Source organism: Oenanthe melanoleuca, chromosome 23 (assembly GCF_029582105.1).
Source record: "Oenanthe melanoleuca isolate GR-GAL-2019-014 chromosome 23, OMel1.0, whole genome shotgun sequence".
NCBI lineage: Eukaryota > Metazoa > Chordata > Aves > Passeriformes > Muscicapidae > Oenanthe > Oenanthe melanoleuca.
In genome coordinates, this window is record NC_079356.1 from 4,260,498 (window position 1) to 4,276,170 (window position 15,673).

Here is a 15,673-nt window from a genome sequence, read left to right on the forward strand (position 1 = left end):
CTGTGTCCTCCTCTGCCATCCATCCCCCACTCCCACACTTCCCACTCAGGGTGTGCACAGGGCAGGGCTCTCCAGAGGAATCAAACCACAAATTCCAGGCGTTTTTCCCTTCACACACACACACCCAAGAGCTCCTCCCAAAAAAAAAAATCCAGGTTCCAGCCACTCATCGCTGAGGGGGAATTCTGGGTTTCCTGAAGGAAGTTTGTGCCCCAACCCTGCTGCACCTCATCTCCTCCTGTCCCCTGGGAAGCTCCAGCTTGGTTTATCCAGTGGAAAATTCCCTCACCCACCTTGCTGGAGCTCGCTGAAGCTGATGGAGCCGGACTGATCCCTGTCATACTGCTGGAAGAGGCTCCTCCACTGCTGGATGAAGCGCAGCAGGGCGGAGAAGCCGTGGACGTCGATGCGCCCCGTCCGCGTCTTGTCAAACATGTCTGGGCAGGAACGGGGCAGGGAGGAGGGGAAAAGCTGCAGGAACTCCCAGGGAGCTCCAGGATCCACGCCACAGCTCCCTGGGATCCTGCTCTGATCCCAAACCCACCCCCCCAAGCAGGACTGGGACCGTTCAGCCTGGTAAGAAACTGCACCAAAAGCTGAGGTTGGGGCAAGCTCTGGGTCAGTCTCTGTGTTTTTTGGGCTTTCCCTCTCTTTTCTCTCTGTCTTTGTGGGATCTGGGCTTGTGCAGAGCTGGGATTTCCTTTCCCAAGCAGAATTTTGGGCCATTCACTCATGTCAGTTGCTTGGCGTGCCCAGCTCTGGCTCCATCTGGGAAAAGGGGAATTCTGCCAGGACAGGTTTCACCCCAAATCCAAACCAACCAGATCAGCACCAGGAAGAGGGGAAGGAGATCCCAAACTCACTGATCATGAGCAGACAGGTCTCATCGTTGAACGAGGACCAGTTGTTGTTGACCAGCGCCTGCTTCAGCTCCTTGACGGAGATGAACCCGCTGTGATCCGTGTCCACCGTCTGGAACCAGGAGAACGCCTCGGGATCCACCCCTGGGGGGGCATTCCCTGCGGGGGGACAGGCCATGGGCGCTGTCACCCTCCCCTCGGGCAGCCACGGGGCTGGGCTGGCCCCGGGGATGGCTCCCACGGGATTTACAGCCCAGGAAAATCCCGGGAAAACCGGCAGGAAGGGCTGGGAATGTCCCGGGAATCAGAGCCCGGTGGAGCTCGGGGATGGAGAGGGACCCCCCCAAACCCGGCAGCATCGGGACACGGATGTGGGTGTAAAGTTTTAGGGTTGCCCGGCACTTCCTCTTCCTCCTCCTCTTTCTCCTTTCTCTCCTCCTCTTCCTCCTCCTCCTCCTCGCCCTCCTCCAGGATTTCAAAATAATAAACCGGGATGTTGAATTTCATTCTCGCGGTGGCTTCTGCTGAGCTGGGGACTCGCTCAACCCCCACTTCTCCCCCGGGCTGGGGGACACCGCAGCCCCCCGACCCCGCACCGGGTGGGGACCCCATCGCTCCCCGGTGCCCCGGACTCACCTCCCGGGGCCGCCCCGCCGTAGGGGCCGCCGTAGGGACCCCCGGGCGGGGGTTGCCCGTAGGGTCCCGGGGGTGGCCCCCCGCCGTAGGGACCCCCGGGGTAAGGCCCGACCGGGGGGGGCTGTCCTGCGCCGGGGAAACCCTAGGGAGGGGACAGAGCCGGTGTGAGACGGGCACCGGACACCGGACACCGGACACCGGGCACCGGGGTGGGCACGGGGATGGACCTGGTGTCACCCACCCTGGACACAGCCCCCGGTCCGATCCCCGCCCCCGGTCAGAGTCCCGGTCCTAGTCACAGTCCCGGTCCTAGTCACAGTCCCGGTCCCGGTCATAATCCCGGTCCCGGTGCTGCTCCGAGTTCCGCTCGCGCTCTCCGGTCCCGGTCCCGGTCCCGCTCCCGCTCCCCAGTCCCCAGTTCCCGCTCCCCGGTCCCGGTCGGGCTCCTCGCCGCCGCTCCCACTCCTCCGGTCCCGGTTCTGGTCGCGGTCGCGGTGCCGACCCCGGTCCCAGTTCCCCGCCGCCACTCCTGATCCTGATCCTGATCCCGATCCGCATCCCGGTTCCCGGTTCCCGGTCCCGGTCCCAGTCCCAGTCCCGGTGCTGATCCCGGTCCCAGTATCCCGCTGCCATTCCCGATCCCGGGTCCCGATCCCGATCCCTGTTCCGGCTCCCGCTCCGGTCCCGGTCCCGCACCTGCCCCGGGTACGCCATTAGCGAGTCTTCTGCCCCGGCCGCGCCCTTATGACGTCACGGAAATAGCCCGCTCCCATTGGCTGCGCTGCCGTGACCACGCCCCCTAGGCGGGGCGGAGGCAGAGCGGTGACGCGCGGGGAGCGCGCTCCCGACGGGCGCCTTAAAGCGGCAACGGCGCCTGGGAGAGGTGGGGCCCACCAGGTGGGGGAGCGCCCCGGGAGCGGGGCTGGAATTTCCCGGGAGCTCATCCCGGATCAGCCCGTGTAAGGGTCGGTCTGAAGTTTCTCTGATCTGCCTCACGACCATCATCAGAGACTAACACCCGGGAATGCAGCCAGGATCAGCCTGGGAGTGGGGCTGGCCACCCCACAAAATGAGGAGTGGGGTTCCCCTGGCAGCAGGACCGAGATTCCCATAGGAGCAAGGGTGGGATGGTGGTCTGGGATTCCCAGGAATTCCAGGCAGGATCAGGCTCAGCTCAAGAGCAGGGCTGGGGTCAGCCTGAGAGGAGAGCGAGAATCCCAAGCTGAGAGCTGGGATGCCCACGGGAATTGGTTTGGGATTCCTCCAGAGGCAGCACTGGCATCCCACCAGCCCCGGGCTGGGATGTGCTGGGATGAGAGCTGGGATGTCCCCAGGAATGGGGCTGGCATGTCCCCAAATCACAGCTGGGATTGTCTCTGAGACGGGGCCAGGATTCCCTGGGATCAGGGCTGGCATTCCCCCATCAGTCCCAGGGTCACAGGGAGCTCAGGGTCACCGTCGGTGACAGGGCTGGGGACAAGGCACGAGAGCCACGGGCCACCAGCACAGGTGTATTTTTGGGGCAGGATCCACCCACCCCCACGATTGTACAACCCCCCGAGCCCCCCACCACGGGCACGGCCCCGGCACAGCGGGGAAGACAATATTAACAATATTAACAGCAAATTCGGGGGGCGCGGGGGGGCGGCGCCCCTCAGCCGAAGGGACCCTTGACGTTCTTGGGCTGGAAGAGCGGCTGCTCCATGGGCACCGCCCCCAGGCACTCGGCGGGGCTGCAGTGCCCGGTTTTGCCCGGCTGCCCCGTGGCACCGGGCGGCCCGGGGATGCCGGGGATGCCCTGCTGCCCCACGGGGCCCGGGGGACCCATCTTCCCGTAGCCTGGTGGCCCCTGGGGACCTGGAAGAGATGGAGAGGAAGAGGGGTGGGTGGGGTGACAGGGTGAGGGGGTGGCAGAAAGCCCGAGTGGGGCGGGGGGCTCACCTGGGGGTCCCGGGGGGCCGCTGTCCCCCATCAGCCCCACGCCTTTCTCGCCTTTCTCTCCTTTGGCACCCGGCTCACCTGGGAGAGACGCGGGGGGAGAGGGGTGAGATCCCGGCACGGCCGCAGCATCCCGGCAGCCAGGGACACTGGGAACGTCCTGGGGACACTGGGGATGTCCTGGGGACACTGGGAACGTCCTGGGGACACTGAGAATGTCACGGGGACACTGGGAACGTCCTGGGGACATTGGGAACGTCCTGGGGACACTGGGAACGTCCCGGGGACACTGGGAATGTCCTGGGGACACTGGGGATGTCACGGGGACACTGGGAACGTCCTGGGGACACTGGGAATGTCCTGGGGATGCTAGGGACATCGCGGGGACACCGGGAACAGCCCGGGGACACCGGGATCACTGCAGGGACACCGGGAACACCTCGGGGAACACCGGGAACACCTCGGGGACACTGGGAATATTCTGGGGACACCAGGGACATCCCTGGGACACTGGGAATATTCTGGGGACACCAGGGACATCCCTGGGACACTGGGAACGTCCCAGGGACACTGGGGATGTCCTGGGGACACTGGGAATGTCCTGGACACTGGGAATGTCCCAGGGACACTGGGAATGTCCTGGGGACACTGGGAATGTCCTGGGGACACCGGGAACATCCCGGAAACACCGGGATCACTGCAGGGACACCGGGAACACCTCGGGGAACACCGGGAACATCTTGGGGACACTGGGAAGGTCCTGGGGACACCAGGAACACCCTGGGGACACCGGGAACACCCCGGGAAACTGGAACGTCCTGGGGACACCGGGAACACCCCGGGGACACCGGGACCGCCCCGGGAGCAGCACGCACCCCGCATGCCCGGCACGCCCTGCCGCCCCTCTCTGCCGATCTGGCCCGGCATCCCCGGGGAGCCGGGGGGTCCCGGGCGGCCGGGCAGCCCGTCCTTGCCGGGGGGACCGGGCCTGCCCGGGGACGCCACCATCTCCACCGGGAAGTGCAGCCGCGAGGTGTAATAGGCCATGCGCTCTGCGGGGACACGGACCGAGCTCAGGGGACACAGCGGCGACACCGGGAGGGTCCCCCAGCCTCGTCCCCACCCCCCCCCCCCCGATACCGTCAAACATCTTGTTGAGCTCCTGCCGGATGAACCTCTTGATCTCGTCGTAATTCACCACGTCTCCCTGCGGGGGGACACGAGGGGACACGCGAGGGGCACAGGGACAGGGTCCTGCCCCTCCGTGGCCACCACAGGCTCAGGGAGAACCTTAAAAGATTTTTCCAGTCCGGCTTTCTCAGGCTCAGCTAAGATTTTTCCCAAGCTAGAGGCTTTGTAAACATAAGAGAAATAATTATAACAAAAGATAAACACCGGCTGGATCCGTGGGACAAGAGGTGTCTCTTTCTCTGACCAGTGACCTGTATTTTGTTTTTCACGAACTCTCTTATTTAAAGCAATGGCTTCCTTCAATAAATTGTTCTTTTTTGTCTTTTCAGCGCTCTGTAACCCTCATAGGGTAACACCCCCCGCACGGCGCCCCGTCCTTACCATCATCCCCGGGGGTCCCGGCAGCCCGGGGGTCCCCGCGGGGCCCGGCGAGCCCGGGGGTCCCCTCTCTCCGGCGGGACCCCGGGGCCCCACGAGCCCCATGGAGCCGCTTTTCCCCGGACCCCCCGGCATTCCAGCTCTGCCCTTCTCCCCGGGGTATCCCCTCTCTCCGGGGGATCCAGCGTCACCCTGCGGACAGGAAAAGCTCAGATCTGGGCGCCAGGACAGCTGTGGGACACCGGGGTGGCACTGGTGGCACAGGCTCCCCTCACCTTCTGCCCGGCTGGTCCTGCCACACCCGGTTTTCCTGGGGGTCCCTGGAAAACGGGAGCAGCGTGACGGGGATGTCGCCACCCAGAGGATGCTGCAATCCCAGAAAAGTTCCAGAAATCCCGGCTCCTACCTCTTTCCCAACGGGTCCGTCCGGTCCCTGCTCTCCCTGCGAGGTCAAAGAGGGGCAGCATGAGGAGGTGACACCACGGGGCCACCCCCGAGAATGGGGATGTCCTGGGGACACCAGGAACATCCCGGGGACACTGGGAATGTCCTGGGGAGACCAGGAACATCCCGGGGACACTGGGAATATCCATCCCGGGACACTGGGAATGTCCTGGGGACACCAGGAATATCCCGGGGACACCGGGAATGTCCATTCCGGGACACTGGGAATGTCCTGGGGACACCAGGAACATCCCGGGGACACTGGGAATGTCCTGGGGACAGTAGGAACATCCCGGGGACACTGGGAATGTCCTGGGGACAGCAGAAACATCTCGGGGACACTGGGAATGTCCATCCCGGGACACTGGGAATGTCCTGGGGACACCAGGAACATCCCGGGGACACTGGGAATGTCCATCCCGGGACACCGGGAATGTCCCGGGGACACCAGGAACATCCCGGGGACACTGGGAATGTCCATCCCGGGACACCGGGAATGTCCTGGGGACACCAGGAACATCCCGGGGACACTGGGAATGTCCATCCCGGAACACTGGGAATGTCCTGGGGACAGTAGGAACATCCCGGGGACACTGGAATGTCCATTCCGGGACACTGGGAATGTCCCGGGGACACCAGGAATATCCCAGGGACAATGGGAACACCCCGGGGACACTGAGAACGTCCCAGGGATACCTGGAACATCTCGGGGACACTGGGAACGCCTCAGGGATATTGGGAAGGTCCTGGGGACACTTGGAACACCCCAGGGACATGGAGAACATGATGGGGACACTGGGAACACCTCGGGGGACATTTGGAACACGCCAGGGACACCGGGAAGGTGATGGAGACAACAGGAACACCCCGGGGACACTGGGAACACCCCAGGGACACCGAGAACATGATGGGGACACTGGGAACACTCCAGGGGCACCAGAAAGGTCCTGAGGACACCCAGAAGTTCCAGGGGACACCGGGATCACCGCAGGAACACCAGGATCACCCCAGGGACATCGAGAACACCCCAGGGACATCGAGAACGGGATGGGGGCACTGAGAACACCTCGGGGGACAAAGAGAAGATGATGGGGACACCGGGGACACCCCAGGGACACCAGAAAGCTCCCGAGGACACCGCTGTCCCCACGGCCCCGGGGCCCCGCTGCACTCACCGGTGGTCCCGGGTGCCCCGGGGGTCCCGGCTGTCCCGGCATTCCCGGCAGACCCCGCTCGCCCACCGAGCCGCGCTCGCCCTTCAGCCCCTGCGAGAGCAGCGCGATCAGCCACGGGGATCCAAATCCCAGATCCCAAATCCCAAATCCCAAATCCCAAATCCTAAACCTACTCACCACTCCAGCGAGGCCAGCAGGACCCGGCTGGCCCGGGCTGCCGGGGGGACCCTGGGGACAGAAAAAGGGGGGGTCAGCTGGGGGTCACAGGGATGTCCCCACTCCCTGCAGCACAGGGAGACCCCGCTGGGATGGGTGCGGGAGAAACAGGACTTCTGGACAGCAAATTAATTTATTATTATTATTATTATTATTATTATTATTATTATTATTATTATTATTATTATTATTATTATTATTATTATTATTATTATTATTATATTAATATTTAATATTTAATAATATTGTATAATGTATAATATATAATATATAATATATAATATATTATATATAATATATAATATATAATATATAATATATAATATATAATATATAATATATAATATATAATATATAATACATAATACATAATATATAATACATAATATATATTGTGAATAATTAATATATTAAATAATATATATGTATAATAAATATATATTGTATAATATTTAATATATATAATTGTATATATATGATATATAATAAATAATTATATATAATAACGAATAATTAATATATTAATATTATATGTAGAAGCTGATTTATTGTTTACTTTTCATCTTTAATTCTACATTTTAAGACCACTCTTTACGTGATTTTGCATTTTTTGATTGCTGTTTTTATGCTGTTTGTGCATTTTGTACGAGCTTTTTAGGCACAATTATTGGATTTAGAACTATTGAGAACTTTGCTTTTATTTCGGGTTTTTTTACTTTTGCTGCTTGCTTTAATTTTAATTTTTTTTTAGTTGCTTTGGTTTTTTTTTTCAAATTTAGTACAATTGGCTCCCACTCACGATCAGCCCTGGGGGTCCCTGCCGGCCTTGGGGTCCCATGGGTCCGGGGTCGCCCTGGGGAAGGCAAGGTGAGGAAGAGGAGGGTGATGAGGATGCAGGGCGGTGACCAAGCGCTGCCCACCCTGCCCCGGGGGTCGCCCGCCCCTCGCTCACCTCGGCTCCCGGCCGGCCCGCGCTCCCCGGAGGGCCGGGCTTGCCGCAGTCACCCTAAAAAAAGAGGAGGGGACATCGCGGGCACAGCGGTGAGCGGGACCTCGGGGATGTCACCGCCCAGTGTCACCGCCCAGTGTCAGTGTCACCGCGGCTCACCTTCGGGCCTGGGAGCCCTGGGTGTCCTGTCTTGCCTTTGAAGCCCTGGAGAGAGGAAAGAGCTGGGTGGGTGACAGCAGGTGACACCCGCAGCTCAGTGTCCCCAGGACAGTCCCGGCTCAGGGGTTTGGCGGCACCAGGGAGGGGTGACAAGCGGGGCTGTCACTCACCGGAGGACCCATCATCCCTGGGGGCCCGGGGGGACCGGGGTCACCCTGGGGAGAAAGAGACGTGGCTCAGGGGGGTCCTGGGGGGTTGTGGGGTGGCTGCCCCGGCCCCAAAATCCAGAGCCTCACCCTCAGCCCTGGCTTCCCGTCCTTGCCATCCAGTCCTTCCAAGCCAGCAGGGCCCTGTGGGGACAAGGTGACGATGCCAGAGGGAGGTTTGCATTGGGGAGCTCTGGGGGACTTGCTCAGGGCACCCCAGGCTGTGGGAACAGGTCACTGGGAATGGGAACAGGTCACTGGGAATGGGAACAGGGCCCTGGAATGGGAACAGGTCACTGGGAATGGGAACAGGTCACTGGGATGGGAACAGGGCACTGGGATGGGAACAGCGCCCTGGGAATGGGAACAGGGCCCTGGAATGGGAACAGGTCACTGGGAATGGGAACAGGTCACTGGGAATGGGAACAGGGCACTGGGAATGGGAACAGGGCACTGGAATGGGAACAGGTCACTGGGGATGGGAACAGGGCCCTGGAATGGGAACAGGGCCCTGGAATGGGAACAGGTCACTGGGAATGGGAACAGGGCCCTGGAATGGGAACAGGTCACTGGGAATGGGAACAGGTCACTGGGGATGGGAACAGGTCCCTGGGAATGGGAAAAGGGCCCTGGAATGGGAACAGGGCCCTGGAATGGGAACAGGTCCCTGGGAATGGGAACAGGACCCTGGGAATGGGAACAGATCTTTGGGAATGGGAACCAATCTCTGGGGATGGGAACAGAAATGGGAACAGGGCCCTGGGAATGGGAACATACTTTTGAGAATGGGAACAGATCCCTGGAATGGGAACAGATCTCTGGGAATGGGAACAGAAATGGGAACAGGTCCCTGGGAATAGGAACAGGGCCCTGGAATAGGAACAGGACCCTGGGAATGGGAACAGATCTTTGGGAATAGGAACAGGTCCCTGGGAATGGGAACAGGGCCCTGGAATGGGAACAGGGCCCTGGAATGGGAACAGGTCCCTGGGGATGGGAACAGATCCTTGGGAATGGGAACAAGCCCCTGGAATGGGAACAGGTCACTGGGAATGGGAACAGATCTCTAGGAATGGGAACAGATCTCTGGGAATGGGAACAGGTCCCTGGGAGCTCCCAGGAGCACCCAAGGGGACACCCAGAGGGGCTCTTACCTGGATTCCCGGGGGTCCGGGGGGCCCGGGGGGTCCTGGCATCCCGGTGGGGCCTCGCACGCCCTCGCTGCCCTGCAGGAGCCACAGGAGGTGACGGGCACGGCGGGGCTGGCACCGAACCCAGCACAGCCCGAGGGACAGCGGTGACAGCACAGAGCCACTGCCCGGTGACACTCGTGCCTGGCACTCACCTTCTCGGCCACAGGCCCTGGTGGCCCCGCTGGACCCGCCTTTCCTGGGAAACCAGGGGGACCCTAAGGAGGAGAGGGGTGTGGGGTGAAGGGGGATCCCAGCAGAAGAGCCCAGCCCATAAATCCCGCTCTTCTCCAGCTTATTTTAATGGGATTGATCTGGAGATTGATCTCACCCCACTTGTGTCCCCCTTGTGGAACCCCCTGTCCCCACCCCTGGTGCTGTGGGGACATGGGGACTGTGTTGGGTTGATGTGGCCAGAAATGTGGATTCTGTCCCATCTGTTAACCCAGCTGGGGCAGTGACCCTGATCTCCATGGAGATATCCTCTGCTCATGGGCCATCTTTAAACCAGCTGGGCAATCATCTTTATCTTCCCACAGCCCATCCTCCCTCCAGGAGATATCTCCTGTTAATGGCCACTGAGTCCCAGGGCATGACTGATAAAATTCCATCATCCCACTGGGAGATGCTCCAGCCAGGGGAGGAGCCAAACATTTCCTACCCAGAGAAAAACTGAGATTTGGGACACCAAGGAACCTTCTTCCCACTGGATTCCAGAGGAAAACCAGACCTTTATTCCTAATTCCCATCTCTTTGCCTGAGAGCCCCTTAATTTCAAATTTATAATAATTTGGAGGGAGGGGGTTTCCATTCTCCATTTCAAAGAGAAGCTCCTGCCTTTATTGGCAGCCACCTGTCCTTCAAACCAGGACAGGGACACACCACAGGCACCCCACAGTGCTGGAATTCCCAGCGGGATGTTCCCAAAATTCCCAGTGGGATTTACTCACCGGAGGTCCCGGGAAGCCAGGCTGGCCCTGGAAACCCTGTGGGGACACAAGAGCTGAGCCAGACCCCACAGCCACACCCCGTGGGGGTCCTGGGGGTCCCGTCCCCTTTTGGGGACACTCACCTGGTCCCCCTTCTCTCCAGCACTTCCTGGGAGTCCACGCTCACCCCTGGGACCCTGCGGAGAGATGGGATTGTTGGATCCCAGAAATTTGGGATTTTTTGGGATTTCTGTGCTTTTTGGCACTGACCCCCTGCCTTTGACCTGAGGCCTTGGAGCCTCAAATTCCAACTCAAACTTCCAAATTTGAGCGATGGAGTTAAAATCGTGGGTGTGTAGTTAAATAGAAATGTGTGATTTCACACGGTGAAGGGTTTTAAACCTGAGGTTTTTATAATACAGTAATAGGTGTGGGACAAGATGAAAGATCATCTTCCTTCTTCTTCACTGTTTTAGGTAATAGGCTAGTCAATCAGGGTCACACTGACAGAAATTAATTATTAGGTTAAAAGTAAATAATGATAAATAATTAATAATAAATAATAATAAATAATAATAAATAATATAAGTATTAATTCTCTATTGAACTGTGTAGCTTTAGGACACCTTGTAGCAGCTGGATCTTCTTCCATTTTACTGGCTTATTTTTGATAAGATTTACTTTTTGATAAGATTTAATAAACAACCAAACCCAAAAATCCGTTTCCTTGGTGTATTTTTAAATCCTGGCTCTGAGTGAAGGCAGGAGGGACTCCAAACAAACCCACCCCACAGATCCCAAACCCACCCCACAGCCCCCAGGGTGGGCACCTACCGCTGGCCCCACGGGACCTGGCAGCCCATCCACGCCAGGGGGTCCCTAAAAGGATGGGAATAGGGTCAGGGGGATGTGGCTGGAAGGATCCCACACAGAGGGGGCACCTGGGGGAGCCCCAAGCCCCACTGAGGGACTCACCAGCTCCCCTTTCTCTCCTGGGGGACCCACGTAGCCTCGCTCGCCCTTGATGCCCTGGGGAGGGAGGGTGACAAGGTGGGACGTGGGGCAGGGGTGGGATTTGGGGTATCAGTGGGATATGGGGTATGGGTGGGACAAGGCACAGAGATGGGATTTGGGGCATGGATGGGATATGGGGTATGGGTGGGACATGGCACAGAGATGGGATTTGGGGCATAGATGGGATTTGGGGCACAGATAGAACATGGGGCATGGATAGGACACAGCACAGAGATGGGATTTGGGGCATGGATGGGATTTGGGACATGGATGGGACATGGCACAGGGATGGGATATTGGGCACAGGTGGCATATGGGACATGGCTGTGATTCAGGACATGGATGGGATTTGGGGCATGGATGGGATTTGGGGCATAAATGGGATATGGGGCAGAATTGGGGCACGGGGCATGGATGGGATTTGGGGCATGGATGGGATTTGGGACATGGATGGGACATGGCACAGGGATGGGATATTGGGCACAGGTGGCATATGGGACATGGCTGTGATTCAGGACAAGGATGGGATTTGGGACAAGGATGGGATTTGGGGCATGGATGGGATTTGGGGCATGGGTGGGACATGGCACAGAGATGGGATATGGAGCAGGGATGGGATTTGGGCCAGGGATGGGATATGGCACATGGATAGGACATGGAGCATGGATGGGATATGGGGCATGGAAAGGACATTGGGCACAGGTGGCATATGGGGCACGGATGTGATTTGGGGCATGGATGTGATTTGGGGCACGGATGGGATTTGGGGCACGGGGATGGGATTTGGGGCAGGCGGGGGGATGGGATTTGAGTCAGGGATGGGATATGGGGCACAGACAGGACAGTGGCCATGGGTGGGATTTGGGGAACAGATGGGATTTGGGGCACAGGGATGGGATTTGGGGCAGGGATGGGATATGGGATATGGGATATGGGATATGGGATTGGGATATGGGATATGGGATATGGGATTTGGGATATGGGATATGGGATATGGGATATGGATAGGACATGGTACTGGGATGGGATTTGGGGCATTGAATGGGACACGGCACAGGGATAGGACATAGGACACAGAGGGGACATGGGGCATGGATGTGATTTGGGGCACGGATGGCTGTGACATGGGGGGTCTCAGGAGGGCCACGGGGGCCCCCGAGGGGGCTGGGGGCCGGCAGGGTCTGCCTGGTGCCCCCAGTACTCACGGGAAGGCCGGGGGGCCCCGTGGCCCCGGGGTAGCCAGGCTGTCCTGGAGGTCCCTGTGCGTGAGGACGGTGACATTGCAGTGCCCCAGCCAGGTGCCACCAATGTCCCCCTGTCCCCTCGTCCCACAGCACTCACCGGCTCCCCTTTGGCTCCGGCCAGCCCCGCAGGGCCACGCTCCCCTTGGAGACCCTTGGTGGGAGAAGAGAGGAGATGCAGGGGGGTCTCCTACAGCCCCTCCCGGGTCTGTGGGACCTGCTGGGGCCCTGCCTGGGCTCCCTCCACCCCACAGGCACAGGGGGCAGTGCCCAGGTGTGGTGGGGACGCTCAAACCCTGGCGCTGTCACCCTGGAAAGATCAGCCCTGGGGGGCTCCATCATCCCGGGGTGACACGGGGACAGCCTGGAGCCACGGGGAGCTCCGGGGTGGGTGGGTTAGTGACACGGTGCCGAGGTGACAGAGAACAACAGGACACTGGCACACCGCAGAGCACGGCCCACAGAGAGCCCAGAGAGCCCGTGGGTGACGGTGACATTAGTGACACGGCGAGGGGACACGAGCAGGAGTGCAGGATCCTCCGAGAGCCGCCGGCACAGCCCCAACACCGGCTCCTGTGGGAGCGAGCGGGCGGGAGCGGGAGCGTGGAGACGAGGATGAGGATGGAGATTGGAGATTGGAGATTGGAGATGGAGATGATGAGGGAGATTGGAGATTGGAGATGGAGATGGAGATGGAGATACGGAGATGGAGATGATGGAGATGATGGAGATGGAGATGGAGATGGAGATGGAGATGGAGATGGAGATAGATGGAGATGGAGATGGAGATGGAGATGGGGATGGGGATGGAGGATGGAGGATGGAGGATGGAGGATGGAGGAGGGAGATGATGGAGATTGGAGATTGGAGATGGAGATGATGGAGATGATGGAGATGGAGGATGGAGATGGAAATGGAAGATGATGGAGATGGAAGATGATGCAGATGGAAGATGGAGGATGAAGGATGGAGGACGAAGGATGGAGATGAGGATGGAGGATGGAGGATGGAGGATGGAGATGATGGAGGATGGAGATGGAGGATGGAGATGGAGGATGGAGGATGAAGATGGAGGATGGAGTTGGAGATGGAGGATGGACGATGGAGATGGAGGATGGAGGATGGACGATGGAGATGGAGGATGGAGGATGGAGATGGAGGATGAAGATGGAAGATGGAGGATGAAGATGGAAGATGGAGATGGAGATGGAGATGGAGGATGAAGATGAAGAATGAAGATGGAGGATGAAGATGGAGGATGAGTGACCACAGGAGGAGGAGGATGAACCCAGGCAGCACCGGCCACACACAGGATCCTCCTGGTCCCCACGAGGGGTGTCCCCGGTGACCATCCTCGGTGACAGGTCACCCAGCCGAGGTGGCAGGTCCCCGGCACACCTGGAGCAGTGGCGCAGTGGCGAAGGGACCCAGCAGGTGGCGAGTGCCGGCGCCAGGTCCCCGAGCTGAGGAAGATCATCGCGGGTCCGCCGGGACCCCCTGCTTCGGGATGGAGGAGTGGCAATGGCAGGATGGAGATGGAGTGGAAGGGGAGGGGAGGGGCAGCTGTGCTGCGGCTGCTCCCGGCGGGGACAGGGACGAGGGACACAGCCAAACCAAGCGACAGCGACACAGGGCACAGAGCGGAGCCGTGCTGCGTTCTTACGGGCAGTCCGGGTGCGCCCGGCGTTCCAGGAAAGCCCGGGGGGCCCTGAGGGGAGAAACAGGGAGGTCACAGCTTGGAAAAGGCGCTGGGGGAGCCTGGGCTGAGCCCCGGGGGTGCCACGGAGCTCCTGCTCCACCTCCGGGCTGGCAGCAGCTTCACCTCCTTCTCCAGCCTCCACGGGGACATCCGTGCCGTGCCGTGTCACACCTCTGGTGCCTCTGCCACCACGGCCTCAGGGCAGGGTGCCAGGCCCCTTTGGCCACCTGCTTTTAGGGGCTCTGAGCCCCCCAGGACCCCCCCCAACCCCGGGCTGGGCTACTTACGATGGGCCCGGGTGGTCCTGGAGGTCCGCGCAGTCCTGGGGAACCCTGGGGAGGGGTGGGGGTGCCAGGTGTGACCACAGGGACCTGCCCGAGCCCCCAGCACGGGCTGGGATGGCGGGAGAGGGTCCGGGGATGGGCTGGACAGCACCCACCTGCTCTCCTCTCTCTCCTGGCATTCCTGGGGCACCCGGCAGCCCGGGGTCACCGGCACAGTCAGGGCTGTCACCCTGCGGGCAGTGGGGACACATCAGCAGCCCGGGATGGCTCTGCCCACCGCCCACCGCCCGCTCCTGAGCCCCCCACAAACGGGGACAGCCCCGGGTGCCCAGCACGGACCATCCCTGGGGACCAGGGGGTGCGACCAGGACACCAGCGCCACTCACCCGAGCCTCCTCCGCTCGCGGGAACTGGGCAAAGCACTGGGAAAAAAAAACCTGGAGTCACCCAGATGCGACAGAGGACGAGCCTGTCCCTTCCCAGGGCTGTCCCCGCATTCCCAGAGTGTCCCCAAAGCGCGTCCAGAGCGCGGAGTTTCCCCCAATTCCCACAAAATCCAATTCCCCGGGACTCGGGAGCGCCTCTCCAACCTCGGATGTCGGGCACCGAAATTCCCACCCAGAGTTTTGGGGACACTCACCCGGGCACAGCTCTGCCAGGGGCACCCGGCATGTCCCAATCCCCCGAAATTCCCACCCAGAGTTATGGGGACACTCACTCTGGCACAGCTCTGCCAGGGACACTCAGCATGTCCCAATGCCCCCGAAATTCCCACCCAGAGTTTTGGGGACACTCACCAGGGTACAGCTCTGCCAGGGGCACTCAGCATGTCCCAATCCCCCCAAAATTCCCACCCAGAGTTTTGGGGACACTCAGCCGGGCACAGCTCTGCCAGGGGCACTCAGCATGTCCCAATGCCCCCGAAATTCACACCCAGAGTTATGGGGACACTCACCAGGGTACAGCTCTGCCAGGGGCACTCAGCATGTCCCAATCCCCCCGAAATTCCCACCCAGAGTTTTGGGGACACTCACTCTGGCACAGCTCTACCAGGGACACTCAGCATGTCCCAACGCCCCCGAAATTCCCACCCAGAGTTTTGGGGACACTCACCCGGGCACAGCTCTGCCAGGGGCACCCGGCATGACCCCATCCCCCAAAATT

General features: G+C 59.8%; 2 protein-coding genes across 5 annotated transcripts in view; both read right to left on the bottom strand.

The window, feature by feature from the left end:
• Positions 1-2,246, bottom strand: part of PEF1 (penta-EF-hand domain containing 1) — a 3,076-nt gene extending 830 nt beyond the window's left edge. Inside the window, exons 1-4 of the mRNA XM_056509427.1 lie at positions 2,193-2,246; positions 1,497-1,638; positions 864-1,019; positions 294-437 (exon numbers count right to left, since the gene is read on the bottom strand). Coding sequence (XP_056365402.1) covers positions 294-437; positions 864-1,019; positions 1,497-1,638; positions 2,193-2,210 — 460 coding nt within the window. The 5' untranslated portion in view covers positions 2,211-2,246. The remainder of the gene's footprint in view (positions 1-293; positions 438-863; positions 1,020-1,496; positions 1,639-2,192) is intronic.
• A 748-nt stretch (positions 2,247-2,994) lies between these two features.
• Positions 2,995-15,673, bottom strand: part of COL16A1 (collagen type XVI alpha 1 chain) — a 33,452-nt gene continuing 20,773 nt past the window's right edge. For all 4 annotated transcript variants that reach the window (XM_056509393.1, XM_056509390.1, XM_056509392.1 and 1 more), the window contains exons 46-71: positions 14,896-14,931; positions 14,665-14,739; positions 14,513-14,557; positions 14,190-14,234; positions 12,627-12,680; positions 12,491-12,544; positions 11,247-11,300; positions 11,106-11,150; positions 10,415-10,468; positions 10,293-10,328; positions 9,498-9,560; positions 9,307-9,378; positions 8,243-8,296; positions 8,117-8,161; positions 7,947-7,991; positions 7,791-7,844; positions 7,638-7,691; positions 6,800-6,850; positions 6,623-6,712; positions 5,410-5,445; positions 5,279-5,323; positions 5,007-5,195; positions 4,575-4,641; positions 4,310-4,486; positions 3,438-3,515; positions 2,995-3,353 (exon numbers count right to left, since the gene is read on the bottom strand). In XM_056509393.1, the coding sequence (XP_056365368.1) occupies positions 3,151-3,353; positions 3,438-3,515; positions 4,310-4,486; positions 4,575-4,641; positions 5,007-5,195; positions 5,279-5,323; positions 5,410-5,445; positions 6,623-6,712; positions 6,800-6,850; positions 7,638-7,691; positions 7,791-7,844; positions 7,947-7,991; positions 8,117-8,161; positions 8,243-8,296; positions 9,307-9,378; positions 9,498-9,560; positions 10,293-10,328; positions 10,415-10,468; positions 11,106-11,150; positions 11,247-11,300; positions 12,491-12,544; positions 12,627-12,680; positions 14,190-14,234; positions 14,513-14,557; positions 14,665-14,739; positions 14,896-14,931 (1,821 nt within the window). In that variant the 3' untranslated portion in view covers positions 2,995-3,150. The remainder of the gene's footprint in view (positions 3,354-3,437; positions 3,516-4,309; positions 4,487-4,574; positions 4,642-5,006; positions 5,196-5,278; positions 5,324-5,409; positions 5,446-6,622; positions 6,713-6,799; positions 6,851-7,637; positions 7,692-7,790; positions 7,845-7,946; positions 7,992-8,116; positions 8,162-8,242; positions 8,297-9,306; positions 9,379-9,497; positions 9,561-10,292; positions 10,329-10,414; positions 10,469-11,105; positions 11,151-11,246; positions 11,301-12,490; positions 12,545-12,626; positions 12,681-14,189; positions 14,235-14,512; positions 14,558-14,664; positions 14,740-14,895; positions 14,932-15,673) is intronic.